A 19,119-nucleotide genomic window follows, 5' to 3' on the forward strand; every position below is an offset into this window, starting at 1 on the left:
GTTTGGGCTGGGAGTGATATTTACCTCCTCTGCCCGTGCTTCTGTCCCTAAAACGCCGTTGGGGCGTGCCACCTAACGCACTCGGTGCCGAAAGCAAGCTGTAAGTCCATCTTCGCGTTTATTTAGCCCGTCATCCCCTCAGCCAGGCCCCGCCTCACAGCCGGAGGGGGGACGGGGACACCCGGCGGGGGCGGGGCTTTATTTGCATCCGCCCTGGGGTTGGCTGGGCCGCCGCTGGGCCATGGCGAGGCGGCGGGCTGCAGTACGCCATTGGCTGTCCAGCGGGGCTGGGCGGGGCAGCGGCGGAAAGCCGCAGGATAGCCCCGCACTCGCGTATCGCGCCGGGCGACGGACGCCGCGGTGGCTGGAGCAGCAGCACGGCGAGCGGCTGTAACGGCCAGCTGCTGGTGGCCATGCTGGACCGCGAGCGCGGCTGGAGCGTGTCGTTCGCCGGCTGCGGCTTCCTGGGCGTCTACCACATCGGCGCGGCCACCTGCCTGCAGGAGCACGCCCCGCACATCATTCGCGACGCACGGCACATCTACGGCGCCTCGGCCGGAGCACTGGCCGGCGCCGTGCTGGTCGGAGGCGGTTCGCTGGGTGCGGGGCGGCGGGGCTATGGGGTGGGGGGAGGGTTCCCCTTCCTGCGATCTGTGCGAACCGTGTAGTGCGGGGAGGAGGAGACGGACCGGCTGATTTTAACTGATTTTAATTGTGTCTGAAGTGGCTGAGTTGTTGGTGGTGTGTGATAGTAACAAATGCCAGTTTGCAGCTGTAGTCTCTCTCGGGAAATAAGCGCTCATTACTTGGCGGGAAGCAAAACCGTATACTTTACTTCGACTTATTTGGGACCGACTATAACCCAAATAAATGTTTATTTAATAAATTAGATGTGCTAATAATAATAATAATAATAATAATAATAATAATAATAAATTAGAAGTTAAAGCAGCCTGATGTGTGAAAAATATTCGGGTTGTTGGGTAGTGACTAAAGTGCATTTTAAAATGTGTATGAAACATCTGAAAATTATTTTCCTTTTAAACCAGAGATCCACGGAATAAAGGCTTGGGATGCAAAACTGATAGTTTTTGTTCACAGGAGCCATAAGAGGTTTAGAACTAGGAGACTTTTTAAGTTCACGTTTCACCTTGCTCAGAGATAGAGGAGGAAAACCACTTATGTTGAATTTGGAGAGGGTTTGGTGGTGTTTTTAAACTTCTGAGCTCATCACTAAAATGTAAAGAAGTTCTCTGTACCTGTGAAGGGCTTGTGCTATGAAATGCTTGTCCCTGCAGCTTGGCCACTTATCTGTCATGCTTAACTTCTTCAAAGCTTTAGCAATAAACTTGTATTACTTAAACACTTTAATTTAAATTTACTTGAAGGTACTAGCACAGCATGCATAAATTGTTATGAGCCTTGTACCAGCTTTTAAAACAAGCCATGTTTATCCACAGTAGCTATTTGTTTTTAGTACGTATCCAGTGCTAAGTTTTTAGATATTGTAAGTGATTCAAGAAGACTTGGAAGCTGCTATAAATATAAGAAATGTTCTGAAGCACACAAAAAATATTGTTTACCTGGCAATATGTGATATTAACAGCTTTAAACATTTTTAGTATTTTAATAATTAATAGTTGTAAACTTAAAATTATTCCAACATCTTTCTTATATGCCAAGTGGAATTTTTGCTTTTCTATAAACACTAGATTAACTAGTGCATTTGTCACCACTGCCCAAGGTATTATATTTTATGTACAAGTGTATTTCTTCTGGAAACATTTTTTTAAGTCACTTGGGAATGTTACAAGACAATTCAAAACCAGACATATTCTAAAATCTTTAAGTTATTAGCAGGAATTCAGATGTTAACTCTGCATCTTTTTAGTTGTTAATTTTGCGTTAACTGATATAACACACAGTATTAATTTCTGCACTTATTGTTCCAAGCCCCACCTATTTTCACAGTTGCATTTCCCAGTGGGAAGACAGAACCAGGCTCTTGGAGATGCCTGGTGGAAGAATGAGAGGCAGCAGCCACAGTGGGGAAAATGGGAAATTCTGATTAGATCAGAGGAAAAGAAAAATGCCACAACAGTGACAAAATACTGGAGTAGATGCACAGAGAAATTGTGGTAACTCTATCCTTGGAGGTGTTCAAGACTTGACTGGACCCAGGCTTGAATTACTATGCTTGTCCTCACACATAAAACCACAAGTGTGGATGTGTAGCTCTGAACAGGGTTTTTGACTAAACCTGGTTTGCATATTTTACCTCTTGGAGGTTTGTAGCCAGATGTTTTGACTAAAGGGATTTCTTTTTGTTACCTGTTGGAAAGACAAACTTAGAGTCTGTAGGTTTTCAAGTTTGACTTACTGTGAACAGACATTAAATAGAGAAAACAGAATTGTACTGCTCTAGACTGAGGGAGAAGCTTCCTTCATTGCATTTGGGGGAAGATGAAGGTAGAAGCTCAGAGGTGGCTGTTCTTTTGAGGATGATACACATTTTGGGTTGATCCAAATTGGAACTGTTGAGGTGCACTCATCTTAGATCTTCTCCATAGATGGCTTTGGACATGCAGTATTTTTGTGGTGAGGTGGTAATCAGTTATAAATCTATTGGCTCAGGTTTTTTTGGGCGTACTCATTTAAGCATAGGTTTTTGGTTTAGTGTGCTAAGAAAGGCTGAGGTGTTCCTACTTGAGAGGAAAAAAAAAGCTTTGTAGAAAGATAGTATTTTCAAAAGTAAATCTGAACTCAAAAGCAAAGTTCTTTTCAGTGCAGTGTTTGTGGTTAGCTTGATAAGTTGAATCCTATCTATTCCAGAAAGAAGCTATGTGAGTTAAAATATGCAAGTTCTGAACAGATTTTTGAATGACCTTGTAGTGTATCACTCAGGTTAAACCTGTTACTTTGACCTTCCTCCTCCTCTTCTCCCAAGTTGACTTGCTTATCAGGCAATATCCACAAAGTATGCCCTGGAGAAGCATAATACTAAGTATTTAAACAAAACCTTGACAGGAGGATGAGCTGTTATTCTCATTAAGCATAACTAGGTTTCTGGCTGATAGAATGGTTTAGCTGTTCTTCAGGAACAATCATGTCCTCTGTAGTGGTTTGATCTAGTTCCTAAATGCTGATTTAATTGAAGAAAATTCGATTATATGTCTGTTACATATTGGTAAAAAAAAAAAAAAAAAAAACACCTATTGAAATGGAGACCTGTGTGAGAGGTGTTGCAGAACTCCCCCGCGTTCCTTATCCACTGCTTTAAAAAATTCCCTCTTGAAGCTCCCTACTGGAAGTTCCCATGTAATATCTTCTTTATTGTGTTTATGTATAAAGGAAGTTAAATGATGCCCTGAAATTTTAAGTTGGGTTAAAGCCCAGCAGGTATTACTAGTGGTGGTGAACCCAGGCTATGATGAACTTCTTCAGCAGAGATACTGCGGAACTAAGATCTGTGCGTTGTATAGTTTTTATGGATTTCTTTTATGGATGTTGCATGTGGAATACTTCTATGCATACATGCTTATGGAAGGTTACTCATCTTGCTTGCTTGCTTGCTTCCTTCCTTCTTAAAGAATGTGTTTCTAGAATTAATAATTCCAAACAGAAGCATATTACATGGCTATTCTATACCTATACTTAGAAATAACAGATATAAATAACTTAGTGGCAGAGTCTTCATGAGAACAAGTTCTGACTATTTGAAAGTCTTAGGTGACTACTTTTTTCCTTCTCAGAATACTTCTCAACTCGCAATTAAATGCTAGTGGACAGTTATTTCATGTATTAAAAAGCTCTTGAATTTTCATATTGGCAATCAGAAAGAAAAGTTGGAGCTTTAGAGATGATTTAGTTATATAAAAACTTTAGTTATATAAAAGTTTGGCTTGGAGGGGTATCTTTTTCTTTCTTTTTTTTTCTTTTTGTTGGCATATTTTCTATTCTTAAATGAAATGCATTTTGTTCGCAGCTGAAGCTTGTGCAGATGTTCTGGCATTAGCGAAAGAAGCTAGAAAGCGAAATCTTGGACCTCTTCATCCTTCCTTCAACGTGATAAAGATAATACGAGATGGACTGATGAGAAATCTTCCAGAAAACACTCACCAGTTGTCTTCAGGCAGACTGTGTATTTCACTAACCAGAGTATCAGATGGTAAAAATACACTGATATCTAATTTTAACTCTAAAGAAGAAGTTGTCCAGGTATGTTTATTTTTGGCAACTTTTTGACATTTTTGTAATCTCAAGTCCATTTCATATCTTCCATTGGGTTTCCATTTTAAAAATTTAAAGATATTGTTACTTTGAAAGTATTTTAAAAAATAATTCAACCTTCATTATGCCAAATTTATTCTGTTTTCCCAGTTAATGTATCTGTGAACTGAGGGAGTAGATATGTGAGATCAATCTTAAAATGGACAAAGGCCATTTTAAGACTGGACAAAAGGATGAAGTGCTATGTATCTAATGACAATGTCTTTAATGAAGAAATTTTTTTAAGGTTATTCTTATAAAAGCAGTCATCAGGAAACAGTCAAAAATACTTTTTTTTTTTATTATTTCTTAATATCCGTGAATAACCTAGTTCTATATTATTACTCTGGGATAATACTAGTGTCCCCCATTAGTTATTTTGGTTACTCAGAAAAGTACTTCTACTTCCTTGCCCAGGGAAGCAGTTGAGTCACTATCCCTGGAGGTATTTAAAAGAAGTTTAGATATAGAGCTTAGTGATACATACGGTTTAGTGGAGGACTTGTTAGTGCTAGGTCATAGGTTGGACTAGGTGATCTTGGAGGTCTCTTCCAACCTAAATGATTCTGTGGTTCTGTGAAAATGTGTAGCTTGAGGGAATGATCATAAACTTCTTCTTGCTAATTAGCATTTCTACAAATGGACTTTTAGTGAGTCTTATCTTTTTTTAATGGATTGGGGTTGCATGCCAGAAAGAAGTTTGAACACCCTCAATTGTCTATGTAAAATAATGCTTGTTAACAATATTTTTTTTCTTTTTATTGAAGAATACTTGCTGTTGTTTGTTTGTTTGTTTGTTTGTTTTCGGTTCAGTTGTTCTTGCCAACAGCTAAAGAGATAAAGATAAAGGATAAATATAATAATAGAAAAATTACCATTTAATTTATGTAATCTCATTTTTCTACAGGCTTTGATCTGTAGTTCATTTGTCCCCATTTATTGTGGCCTAATTCCACCATCATTTAGAGGTGTGGTAAGTCCTAGTTTTCGATTTTTAAAAACACTTGTAGCTATTCACAAAAAAATAAAAGACAATGTATATACTTTTTTTGTTGTTGTTGTTATCCTACAATAAAATAAATAAGCTCTCATCAGAGCTTTTAGTACTGTAGATGTATATATGTATATGCTTGTGAAAAGAGAAAGGGAACAGTAGATGTGTTGGAAGTGGAAGATGTATGTCTTCTCCATCCTGGAAAAAAAAAATCCCCCCCTGAAATGTCTCATTTGCTGATGTAGTAATTAAAATAGAGTATTCTAAGCTAGCAAAAGTGAACACTTAAGGATGAATATTTAATGAAGACAGTGATGATCACTCACCTGCATAAATTGATAGGAAGGGTCACTTGTTTATTTTGAGGAAAAAAAATCTGAGAGATTATATTGTATATCTGCATGTTCTTTGTATAGATAAATCTGCCTTAAAACTGAATTGAAGTTCAATTCAATTAGATATAACCAAAGATTTTTTAATTTCTTGTCATTGGTGTTAAATATGAAAGAGATTGATCATCAGTCTGTTCCCATTACTTCACAGGAACTCTTGGTTACAAAACCTCTTAATATTTCATGGCTATACTGGGTTTTCTAAAATCCCACGTTAAAGGGGCAACAACTGCAAAAAAATCAGTATAGTTTGCAGATGTTTTGATTAACAGGTCTGAAAGTGGGCATGCACTTCATCATATTTTTTTTTTTTATGGTGTTGCACTAACTTGCAATTTCTTTCCTTCCAAATTTAATGTTCCTTACATAAGGAGAGGGGAAGTATGTTGAAAGAAAACTCAAAACTTCCTTAACAGTGTTTGATTACAGACTGTTCTGAAGGCTATCTGGAAGTGCTAAAAGGTCAAGGATAGCCATGAAATGTATCTTCTTCTGCTGCTGAAATTAAAGCAAAAGTGATTAGACCTGTATAGGGATTTATCTTTATCTGTATTTCTAAACCTTGTATGTCTTCTTAAAATCCTCCAGATTAAAGGTGTTATGAAAACAGGACGTTGGACTGAAGCCAAGGTTTAGGTGGATCCAGGATTATCTGGCTATTCAGTCCTTGTCACCAGACAACAATGTTATTTTAAAAGGCTTAGTCCAGAGTACAAAAACATAGAAGAGATGTTTGGTTTGGTTCTGTTTTGAGGCAAGGGGAAAGAAGGAATCGTATCTTTTTGTTCTTTGTGATTATTTTGATATGATTTTAATGCATAGAAGTTATGTTGTATCATGGTGATAGTACTACACTTCCCTATGCTTGGTGTGAGACCTGTAGGGTGTAAACACAGTGGAATGTCTAGTATTTAAACTTTGTAGCATCTTGCTGTTTATTGGCTTGATGCTTTGTGTCTTTATACCCTGTCTTCCAAAGACATGAGGATAACTTCCAATAGATGTACAGTACTAGTAATATGCAACAGCACATGCAAGTGCATCTACTGCAACAACTGAAGCTCAGAGTGTTTATTGAATATTACATTGCAGACCATGTTACATTCAATAGCGTGGTAACCGTCAGCAAAAGAAACAGGTTTGCTGAAGTTTATTATATAACACAACTTCAGATCTGGGCTAGCTATTCTGTAAGCAGTAGAAATGCCAAAGGCTAGTTTCTGTTGGATTTAAGGTGCTTCTCCAAGATGAACTTTTTTTCCTTTTTTTGTGAAGTGTTTGTGTGATGTGTTTGTTTTACACTTTTCAAACACAGTGTTTGGGATTAAACATTTTGTGGGGGAATAAATGGACAGAAACTGAAGAAGGAAAAAAAGGCAAAAAATAACAAAACCACAACCAACAAGTATTTATGTAGAACAGTAAATCGGATGTCTGCTTCCATCCTTGAATAATTTAATGAGAAGACTGCATGCTATGGTTTCACCCTTGCTTCTTGACCAAACAGCTTGCTTAGTAATTCCACAAAGGACATGGTGATTGCCTGAGTACCTTGGTGATTGCATTATACACCTGGAGGAAGTTTGTCAGCAGCTGCATACTGCTGAGTCTAAAAAGTGTTTGAGAAAGCTAGTAGGTATGAACAAGCTGCTCTAAAACAGTATGTTGGATAAATTGCTCTGAAGCTGTCCTCTTCCTCATTCCTAATGTGTTTCTCAGAATACTCAGGGAGTGAGTATCAAGACAGGTTAAACTGATAATCCAGGTTTCTCTTGCTCAAAACATTACCTTACCTTTCCATTTTATGAAGGACCTTCAGTTCTCTCTGATGCCTAGTTAGGAGGGAGGAAAATGGAGCCAGTAGAAGTTGGTAATGAGGAATGGGCTTTTGACATTGTCAGAACAAACTGGCTAAAATTTATCCTACTGGAAAGAAGGACTTTTTCTTTCTTAAGTGTCCAGAAAAGTCACAAATAGAATGCTTTTAGACTATCTATGGAGCTATAGGTACAAATGTTTAAGTGACGTAAGAGGACAAAACATACTACTCAAAATGTTTAGTCTGGGAACGTAGGCAGAGACTGTACTATTATTTTTAAGTGATATTTAGTTCTCTAATGGGAAATCTGCTAGTTGGAAAATTTCAATGTTCTTTTTACTTCTTTTAATCTTTATAGCGCTATGTGGATGGAGGAATCAGTGACAACTTGCCTCAGTATGAATCTAAGAATACAATCACAGTTTCACCTTTTGCTGGGGAGTGTGATATCTGCCCAAAGGGGAACTCAGCCAATTTTCATGAAATGAACTTGACCAACACCAGCATTCAGCTCAGTTTGGGGAACCTTTATCGTTTAACACAAGCACTCTTTCCACCAGAACCTAAGGTAACTTCATGTAGTTACTAAAACATTTTTCCAATATATAGGCTTTGTTTTTGCAGAAAGCTATGGTAATCTTAGCACTTCATCTAGTCATATAAGGTTTTCTGTTGACGCTTCTCTTGTTTCTATTTTATTCGTAGCCTGTCTTTATTCTAGAAGAATGAAGTTGGAACTAGATGATCTTTGAATCATAGAATGGCTTGGGTTGGAAGGGACCTCATTCTCCTTATTATTTAGTCTCTCTGACTGAAAATGGTATTGGCTTTCTCTGTTTATTTAGGAATTAACACAGGATTCTATCATAAAATCTACACTGGTAAATTAATAACAGACAGTTTAGAGTCCTTTCATGTTTACCTGCTAATCAGTTTCTTCAGAACTTTGCAGTTCTGAAGCAACAGGTCTTTGTAAACTTATTAATACCTGATGCAGGCAGCTTGCCTTTAAATTCTGCTAAGCACTTGTAATTGCGGATCTGATGAGGGAAATAGCTTGAATTGCAGTTGCTGAAGCTGAAAAAAAGAAAACAGACTTTGCCAACTGGTTTGGGATATACTACAGAGGAGAAATGTTTCTGACTACTATAGATTTTTTTTTTTTTTTTTTCAATTAAGAGGGTTTTGACAACTTGGAAAAAAAATTAATTTAACTTATGTATGTGTTAACTTTTTTCTTTTGTCTAGGACTGTGTACATTATTAGCTGAGCTGGTGTTATATCTGGTGAAAGATGTTTTCATGTGGAAGGCTAAGTTTGAACTTGAACATGAGAATTGCATAGCTGGCTTCTCTGTTTTGGGAATTGGGAAGCATGGGAAGGGAAGAGGGGAATTGGCATATTCTACTAAGCCACCCTGTTACATTGCTTCTAACATAGACTAGCCAAAGGAAGAAACTCTTGCGAACAGTTAGAATCTTGTCCTTTTAGCTGAGTAAATCAGTACATCTGTGATAGTTGAAGAATAAGCTTACATATGCATGATTGCATGTGTGTCACACAGTAGGTTTATTGACGTGAATATGTTGAATTAGAGCAATTGTAAGAAACTTCTACAATTATAAAGATGAAAGGTAGATGTAGGTGGCTTTCCATTCTGTGAACTGTTGATCTTAAATCTCCTTTTATTTGGCTGACTAATTTACCCTCTGTTTGCAGGTACTAGGAGAGATTTGTGAGCAAGGATATTCAGATGCTTTTAAATTCTTGAAAGAGAATGGTATGTTACACTTGTGGACAATTAGTGATGATATGGTCTTAACCTGGGTTTAAAAAAAAAAAAAAAAAAAAAAAAAAATGGGTGAAGCGGTTGTAAGTAGCTAAGAGGGGCTAAGTCATAGAGGCTTTTTGAAGGCATCATGGTAAGTTATATTTTCATTCTGAATTTCAGTTGATAGAAATCATAGTAGTCACTAGTCATCTGAGGCAGTTGTGCTGTCATGTAGAAATTGCACTTTAGGGGTTTTGTCAAACTTGTATGAAGTGAATATTACGGTATTGTTAAGTGAAATTACCAGGAAATTCTAATTACAGGAAAAATATATTACTAGTTTCTTCTGTGTTATCCTTAAAGGATAGGAATTGTTACCCATTCCTGTGTAACCTGCTTCTTATAGCTTCCTCTTCTGTATCATCCAAATAAATTTGTAGGTGAACTCTTTAGTCCAGAACTGGGAGCTGGCTAACAATATAAAATTAGTAATGGACCAATACTTTGTATTATGAAAGACTTTAAAAGAAGAGGAATTGTACTGTAGCAGTTACTGGGATCTGGATAAGTTTATGAATAAGAATTAACAGCTGCTTCATCTTGCTCTTCAATTCCAGTAACATAGTTTATATTGATAAATGCTATTCTTTGATCAACTTGGGGACAGACAGGTTAAAAACAACAACTTAATATTAGCATGAAATTAACCATATGTAAGGTATGCCTACTCCCTGTATTTGTTGGAAGCAGAAGCAAACTGGAGATAGTACTTGGTCAGATTAGAGAAATGTAAATTGAATTGTGATACTTGTGCTATTAGAGCTAGTACCATCTGCAGTGCTGTAATGTAGTCATAGCTTAATGTGCTCATTACTCATTCTCTGTTAAAAGTACGTATTAAATATTCAAGTTTCCTTGAAACAATTTCGTCAACGTTAAAGAACAACACAGTTCAGGTTAAGAGTTTCATTTCTAGTAATATTATTACATATTTACTGAGAGAGTCCCACTTTAGATCCTTTATGAAATTATTAAAAGCACAACTTTTACATAAAGAACCCAGCCTATCATTTGAGGTTGCTTGTGCTAAGATGGGCTGTGTTGCTGTACTGTTTCACAAGCTTCCTGTGTGCACATTTCTATCTGACACTATGTCTGAGATTACTTGCAGGTCTTCCATGTTGTCTTTCCCACACATCTTCTCTGTATTGCACTATTGTCCTCCTTCTTGTACTACTGATACCTTTGTTCTTATTCTGTCACAAGTGTGTGAATCAGTGATAATTGTAGCCTCTCCAAACTCATTCATTATTCATCCTTTCTTGTTGAGCTATTTCAGCTGTAGGAGGTATTCCCTGCTTTGGCAGGGGGGTTGGACCTGATGATCTTTTGTGGTCCCTTCCAGCCCCTTCAATTCTGTGATTTCCTCCCAACCCCCCCCCCCCCCCAAAGAACATGTTGATTTAGATAACTTTCTGCTATATTCATTGTATGTCTTTTGACTGACATTTATCTTTTAGGAGTGCTTGTAAGTAGGATATAGATTCTATTGCATGTAGGTGTGTGTCCTAGTTAAATTTGGTAGTCTTTATATACATGTATAGTAACTTCATGTTGTTTTTCTGGAGACTGAATGTAAATACTCTTTTTGTTATAGTTCACTTTCTACTTATTTTCTGATGCTCAATTCTAAGGCAATTAGAAGTGCTACCTGTTAATTGGAATCCACTGCTTTTGCAAGGCAACAGATATTTAGATCTATACTTTGAATAAATGTTTAAACAATATTGCACCCTACTTGCTTTCCTTTTTTGCCTTATTGTGACAGTAGCTCAGTACTCTTGTGAAAACTGCCATGTCAAATTTCTCAAATTGGTCTCATGCATTGAGGATGTTTCCTTTCAAGGAAAAACAAAATCTGTTTTCTTCCTTTTAGCTATTTCCTTTGTTGCTGGAGAACAACTTTGGCAAATGACTGTGTGTTTCCAATGCAGTTTCAGTTAATTGCTCACTTTTTCATTTTCTTTAGAACTTGTTTTAAAGTAAGACCTAAACCTGCAAAAGAGTGTTCATCAATATTACTAAATGTTTGAAGACTTATAAGAGCAAGTGTATTGGACGTTGGGTAGATAATGTTCCCTCAGGATAAGGACTTCTGTAAAGATACAGAGTATAGGTACTCTGAAGATCTGTGGAGTGAGCCTAAGTGGAAGTTCTTGACTCTTTCAGGTATTCTGAATGACTCAATTTATGTCAGCTTGTCCTTCACTAAAAGAAATCCTCATGAGGCTATGCAACATGTTGGCTATATGAAGAAAAAAAATAGTTCTGAAAACAACAGGGTGGAAACTTCAAAACTGGAAGTACTCAGTAACCAGATAAAGCAAAATTCATGGCCTTTGGAGAAGAGCATATTTGAGAGTCTACCTCCTAGGCTTCGTAAAGGTATGTTCTTCAGACTGTTCTGTAAATTTAAATGACAAACTTTGATTTCCCAACTTGCCCCCCTGCCTTACTGTTATCTTATAATTTGCATTAGGTGTTTTTTATTTAATCTTGTAATTCCCTATGAAACTAGAGACTAGCTCAAGCCAAAAATGTTGTTTAAATGCTCACAAAATGTGAATGTGTACATTTTGATTTAGCTACAAAAATAAGATTGAGCTTAGAAGGAGCTACTTTTAACACTGTGGAATCATGAACAGGATTCTTATTTGGATTTGGATATATTTTGCACATCCACAGTATCTTTATAAGTGTATATTTCACAACAAAGTTGAACCTCAAATCCAAATACCAGTTACCACCATCTTATTTTTAAACCATACTTCAGGAGATTTCTAATTGTCTGTTTCTCTTGACTTTTTAATAAGATGTTAATAGACCAGGAACACTTCTAATATTTCTTAATCTATAATTTTTACCAAGGTTTTTTGTAGATGCTGAACAGTATTATCAAGATCTGAAATTCCTAGTTCCAGTGACCTAGGAGAACAAAATCCAAAGTGTGAAACTTCTGAAACTATATATACATGAATAACAACTGGAATGTGTGGAACTCCAGAATTTAAACTCCTTGAAGTTACACAGTCTCAGATAAGACAAGAATGCTGTATAAAATACATAAATATTTTTTGGAGAGGGGAACCTTACATCCTCTCATCATAAATTAATGCTTATATTTATTGCTTAAAATTTCAGGGTAATGCCTTTTTGTCCCTGTGGAATTAGTCAGTGCTTCATGTATTTTGAAGTAGCATAGAGAAGATTTATGATAAGAGTGCCTTGAGATTACCTTTTTTAGTTTCTGTCTGAGCATTGTTCAGTAAGACTTCACAATATTGACTGAAGATTACCAAACCTTGAGCGAATTATTTAAACAGTTTTCAAATAATTTATTTTTTTTTTCAAAACAATTATTCTTAAGCACTGCGGGAAGCATGTAAAGAACCAAATGGATTCTATGCTCAGTTCTCTAAACTCTTCCCAATACGAGTGATATCCTATCTGATGCTACCATATACACTGCCTGTGGAGTCTGCTTATTCTGCTGCTATACGGTAAAACTTTTTCATGAACAATTTTATATTTATTATACTTGAGTATAAATGAATGCTGATACACTTTTTTTTGTAGGCACTCTGGTACTCTATTATTCAAGTGTTAACTGTCTAAAGACCATAATATCTACCTAAGTAATACATCCTCCTAAAACCTGCATAGTCTAAGGATAGATAAACATACATGTATTAAGATTTCTAAAAACAACAAACTACTAAAAGCTGTATTTTAAGGGGACTTTTTTTGAGCAATCAATTGTGTTTGCCAGGAGCAGATTCTTTACTACTACTGCTATATTATGCAGTAAAATATTTTTTTCTCTGCCACTTAACATGGCCCTTCTGCATCGTATTTGACAGATGAGAAGCAGTCAACAGAATTACATGGTGTTCCCCCCTCCCCCCAGTGTAACTGAGGTTAAGAGTACTGTAAGGAAAAAGAATGTATTTGTGACTTTGTTCTATTTCTGCCTTACTCTTGTTCTTCTTTTCCCACGTAACATTAAACTGACCACCAAGTTCCTACTATGCAGAAAGGTCTCAGAGACCGGGAGGTTCCTTCATTTTTCCTAAAAGTTGGTAACGTATAGAATACACACTTGTCAGACACTAAGCATAGATCAGAGACATAGTGTTGTGTGTTGCACTTTTTTTCTTAGCTTGTAGAAAAGAGATGAGTGAGAGAAATGAAAATTTAGAGAGATTGAGAAGACCTGGAGATACTGGTATGGGAGTTAACACAGCTTTCATTCTCCCCGAGTTACTTTGTTGGATGTGGGACTCGGTGTGTGGAAATATAATGTACTTCAGTTTTACTGCATTCAAAGTACCCTGTGTATTTTGATTTTGATTGTAGGTTAGTGAACTGGTTTCCTGACATGCCGGCTGATGTTCGATGGATGCAAGAACAGTTTTGTCAGATTGCTGGTACAGTTTATTCCCAGGCCAAAAGGAGGCTTTTCTGTACATACAGGTAAACTGGTGTGCTGCTGCATGTGGACGATGTATTTTTTTGGAATTCTCTCTTATCAGAGCTTCAAGAACTACTAAGTTTCCCCCTTTAAACAGGATTTAATAATCTTCTCAAGGGTAGCACAAAATGGTTCTCACTGCTTCTAACCCTTATCTTTGTTTTTTAAGAACATTGGGTGGAGTTTGTTGTTTATAACTGATCAATGACTGCTACATACCTGAGATGTGGAGGTGTTGCCTGTTGATAGGCTTATGCTTTTGGGGGTGTTACAGAGCAGGCACTGGACTGAAAAAGACCTTGTTTCTGCTCTGCTCCATAGCAGCTGGAACAATCAGTAAAAAAAGAGAATAAGATTGCTCAAGAAATTCTGAATCAGATGTGGGAGTTTGGAACTGGAAAATGTTGGGAGAAAGACTTCATGTGTAAAGAGCAAGCTCTTGGTCATAAAACAGGGCATGGTGGTCACATGGCTTTTCCTTTGTGCTTTTATGGTATCTTAATGATGACTGATTGATTGTCCTGGTTTTGGCTGGGATAGAGTTAATTAATTTTCTTCCTAGTATCTAGTATAGTGTTGTGTTTTGGACTTAGGATGAGAATAATGTTGATAACACCTGTGTTTCAGTTGTTGGAGAGCAGTGCTTACAGTAAGCCAAGAGTTTTTCTGTTTCTCTCACTGCTGTGCCAGTGATGAGGCTGGGGGTGCACCAGAGGTTGGGAGGGGACACAGCCAGAACAGCTGACCCAGGCTGACCAAAGGGACGTTCCATACCATATAATGTTGTGCTCAGTGTAGTGGGTTTACGTGGCAAGGTTTTGGTAGCAGGGGGCCATAAGGGTGGTTTCTGTGAGAAGGATCTAGAAGCTACCCCATGTTTGGTAAAGGCCCTACTGCTGACCAGAGCTGAGCCAATAAGCAATGTTGTTTTGCGCCTCTGTGAGAGCATATTTAAGACGGGAAAAAAAACGCTGTGTGACACTGTAGCTGGGAGAGTGAGAGGAGTAAGGAACAGCCTTGCAGGCACCAAGGAGGTGGAAGAGGGTGGATGGCAGGGGAAGGTGCTTTTGGTTTCTTTCCTTTGTTTCTCGCTTCTCTAGCTTGTTAGTAATAAGCAATAAATCTTACTATCTCCCTATGCAGAGTCTGTTTTGCCCATTACAATAATTACTGCGTGATCTTCTTGTCCTTATCTCAACCTTTGAGCCCTTTTCATCGTATTTTCTCCCCGTTCCTCTTTGAGGAGGGGGAGTGATAGAGCGGCTGTGGTGGAGCTCATTTGCCCACTCGAGTGGAACCACGACACTCAGCAATAAAAGCTGGGGGGAAGAAAGGAGGCAAGAGGGGGTGGATATTTGGAGTGATGCCATTTATCTTCCCAATAAACTTACGTGTAATGGACCTTGTTTTAGTAACAAATAGCTGAACTTCTCCTTGCCGATGGGAGACAGTGAATAATTTCCTTTTTAAGCAGCTTTTAAAGCAGCTGCTTTTAAAGCAGCTTTTGCTTTACCTAGTAAAGTGTCTTAATCTCAACCCACAAGTTCTTGTGCTTATACCTCTGACTTCTCTCTCCCATCCCACATGGGTAGAGTGAGCAAGCAGTTGCATGGTACTTGGCTGCCTACTGGGGTTAAACCACAATAGTGATCAACTCCCACAGAACTGTTTACATTGTAAAAAAAACTCTCAAAGTTTTCTGAAGCCTTTCTTTAAGTGGATTTCATCTTCAAGTAGCTAGGTCCCAAGGCTCTGTATGTAGAATCCTGCACTGTATTCTACAGGCAACCGGGCATGTGCTGTGTTTCAGCATCCATCAAGAACTTATTGCTGCTTTTGCAGAAAGTAATACCCATGCTGGTTTTTAACTCTCTCCTTATGTCATCAGATCTAGATTCTCTTTTGCAGTCAGACCTAAATCTTGTGAAAATTTGAGCTGTTTATAGTTTGGACATCCTCTTAGGAAACCTAACCTTCTGGATGGTATCTCCTAGTGCATGTGAAATTCAAGTATGGAAACTGAAGTTGAAAAGTGTGATAGGGAGGGAGTTTGTTTTGGGGGGGGAGAAGAGAGGTGGTTTGATATGTTTTTGTAGTTTTTTTTTTTGTCTATTTGCAAAGACACTGAAAGAGAGGAGACATAACTTTTTAGGAAAAAAAAAAAGTGCATTCTTGGTGACAGCTTCAGTTTCCTATTTCTCAAATTACAAAGGACTAACCTGGTGGTTCAGGTGCTGTTGTAAAGCTTAAAGTTCTGTTCCAGCTATTTAAGTTGGTGATACATAGCTGGTTGTGAAGTGTAATGCAGAGATGGTGTTCATAAAGTCAAACAACTATCTTTGCTTGTGAATGTTGAGACCATGCTAATTAATGTTGGCTAACCGCTGTGATTGGTAAGTGACCAAACACTCCAGGTGGATAGCTGGGGGAGATCAGAACTCCTTAAGTGGTAACTTACGTGGTATCAGAACAGTATGATGATTTTTAATATAACAATTTTGTACCTACATCTATGGAAAATACATAATGGTAGGTTACCTTATTCTAGGTAAGATTGCTTTAAGATTATTTTCCTGTTGTCCTACGTCCTAACTCAATAAATGCATTTAGTATTAACCTTTTTCCTGTAGTGTTCTTCCTCTTGGAGATTCCCTGTAAAATATCTGAACAGTAATAGAATTGTCATTGAAACATTATTAATCTTTTTTTTTTTCTTCTTAAACAGGAAAGACAAATATGCATCATTAAGGAAATGTCAAACTGCCCCATCTGCTGTGGAATTTCATTCCTCATACTGTCATCTTAAAATGCCTCACTCTTCTGCGGACATTGAAACCTGGCTCTGGGAATCTTCACAACACATGGACTCAGTTTTGAAACATGTTTCTGCTAATCCAAAAGAGCAGTCAGACTCCTATGCTAATTTTCTCCCAAATTCTGATGAGTCTGGACTGGAAATAGATTTTGACTCTTCCTCAGAGACAAGTTTCCAAACTTGTCCAGAATTAATTCCAGAAAATTAATGTGGAAATAGATTCCAAACTTCCAAAATTCCAATTTGGCAGAGAAATTTAAATCCTAAAAGACTAAAGGTCATTTTCTTTATTGCCAATTAGTCTTGCAGTATTGTTTACAGTTTCCTAAAAAATCTGCCTTTAAAAATTCTTATATATTATGGATTATAAAAAAAAAAAAAAATAAATGTGGTTGCTATTACGAAGTAACAGACTGCATGTCTGTCTAAGCACCAGCTCAGTGAACTATAATAGGGATTGCAGTAAAAAAAGTCTCTCTGGAAATTAGCTTTTTAAAGTCTACTTTCAAAATAAAAAATCAATTCTGTAAGCAGCTTGTTAGACAAACACTGAAAACAAAAGTTTTTTAAAAATACAATTCCTAATAGTATGTTTTGGGATTACTTTTATAACACTTAAATGAAATTGGATGTGTACTACATAAAGGGAGTTACACATTTTGAGCTTTTTAGTGGCTTCCTATGTCTGTTTGCCTTCAGTTTGAACATACTGGTCTATTTATGGAAAAGTTGTCTGCATGAGATGCTGTAGGAACAGTATTATTCTAGGTTATTCTACTTACTACACAATTCATATTACTGCTCAAGTTCCTCTATGGCTCTTTCTTGTTTTAAATACTTCAGTGGAAAAAGTTGTAAGAACTGGGACACTTCCACATGAAGTGTAAACAGGTGCAGTTTCAGTGACTTCACAGGACTTTTGTGTACTTAATAAGAGCTTAATACTTGACTAAGTATTGAAAAGTAGGTAAAATAGTGGCTGTGATTAGTAGCACAAAGTAATTTGAGGTGTTTAACTTTATGGCACATAAATATTAACATACATCAATGTATAGAAAGTGGTGGATGTTGTTTTGGTCTTCTAATTGCTACCCAATCATTCTTGATAATTTCCCCTGCCTTGCTTGAGATATTTTTTTCTCTCCTTTCACTTCGCTCTTGCTAGAGGGGTGAAGAAAAAAAGGTCTTTTCTATCTCAGTGAGGTATGATAGCACAAAGGAAGCTTTCTAAGAACAATTGTTGGAAGAAGCAAAAAAGACTTATCAAAGTAGCAATATCCAGGGCCATGTGCAAAGGCCTCAAATTATGATTTGAAAACCAGCCAACTCTTATGTGTTGAGTGATGAGGATTTTAAATACCCCACTACAAACATTATGTATAATTTTAATAAAGACAACATATCAGTATATGAATACTTCAGGAAAAATAAGTAACTGCTGAGATTAACTCCCCTCTTGATGTTTTGGTATCATGTCTTTGACACAGTTGTTTTTACAGTAGAAGGCAACAACTGTGTCTTCAGAGGTGAAGTTACGCACGTGGGATGGGGCAGGTCTATGATGTTTGAAGGCTTCTCTTTCAAGAATATGAATTCTGGGCAATCCAGGTACAGTCCAGGGAAGAGACTCTGCATGCTTACTGAAAGCATCCTGTAAAAGGAGTTAGGAATGTGATGCTCAGGAGGGAAGAAAAGGGCATGTCTCTTGCTGTATTGTCAACTATGCTATGTAGAAATCTTTCAGATAGCAAAATCTAGCGTTTCTGAATCAGACCAGCCTTTAAATGATTTCTGTGTTTCCCAGATTTCGCTACACTCAAAGTGCTAAATTTTACAACATTAAAATGATTTCAGAATGGTGGGGGACAGGGGAGAAACTGTCAAGCTATCAATTTTATGTTACAGAAGACTGGTGCTATTTTATTTCAACTGCTTTATTCACTTATTGTATGTATTTTTAAATTTGCAAGAATTGTAATAGTAACAACAATTGTTATTGTAACCACAACTAAAAGATAGAACTTCTGAGTTTTATTGTCTCAAGTTCTCTGTAACATTTAACAGAGCATCATACAATTAGTTTTAACAGTATCTTTTAGAATTTAAGTGTGATTGCCAAGTTCTGCTTTCTAGGTACTGAGGTAGTTCTACTAAATAGATTTAAAGCAATCTTATCCCCTTCTTCCATTCTGCATAGCTCCAATTTTGTCTAATTCTTCTAAAATAAAAAGACAATCTTTTGTTACCACATTTTCTTGTTACTAAGCTTTCTGCAGTATAACTGACTGACTGCAACTTAAGTCAGAATGCATTAATTTCATAGAATCATAGAATGGCTTGGGTTGCAAGGGACCTTAAAGATCATCCAGTTTCAACGCCCCTGCCAGGGGCCACCCATTAAATCAGGTTGTCCGGGGCTTCATCTGACCTGGTCCTGAACATCTTCAGGGATAGGGCCTCCACAGTTTCTTTGGGCTCCAGTGCTTCACAATTTTCTCACAAAATCTAATCTTAATACACCCTCTTTT

The 19,119-nt window shown here is 37.3% G+C and overlaps 1 protein-coding gene across 1 annotated transcript; it reads left to right on the forward strand.

Moving 5' to 3' along the window:
• Positions 1-350: 350 nt before the first annotated feature.
• LOC309873741 (1-acylglycerol-3-phosphate O-acyltransferase Pnpla3-like) lies at positions 351-18,879 on the forward strand. Its single transcript, XM_082751436.1, has 9 exons — positions 351-600; positions 3,986-4,218; positions 5,177-5,242; positions 7,833-8,042; positions 9,194-9,254; positions 11,475-11,690; positions 12,673-12,805; positions 13,662-13,778; positions 16,502-18,879. Exons 1-9 carry the CDS (start codon positions 414-416, stop codon positions 16,797-16,799), a joined length of 1,521 nt encoding a protein of 506 aa, XP_082607562.1. The 5' UTR covers positions 351-413; the 3' UTR covers positions 16,800-18,879.
• The last annotated feature ends 240 nt before the right edge of the window (positions 18,880-19,119 follow it).

The sequence above is a fragment of the Aythya marila genome (assembly GCF_965140915.1).
Source record: "Aythya marila genome assembly, chromosome: 1".
Taxonomy (NCBI): domain Eukaryota; kingdom Metazoa; phylum Chordata; class Aves; order Anseriformes; family Anatidae; genus Aythya; species Aythya marila.

Excerpts from the sequence above, each read along its gene's own strand:
- LOC309873741 (XM_082751436.1), top strand. The coding sequence starts at position 414 with ATGCTGGACCGCGAGCGCGGCTGGAGCGTGTCGTTCGCCGGCTGCGGC. Across the intron at positions 5,243-7,832 it reads CACCATCATTTAGAGGTGTG|CGCTATGTGGATGGAGGAAT; the intron begins GTAAGTCCTAGT and ends TAATCTTTATAG. Across the intron at positions 11,691-12,672 it reads ACCTCCTAGGCTTCGTAAAG|CACTGCGGGAAGCATGTAAA; the intron begins GTATGTTCTTCA and ends ATTATTCTTAAG.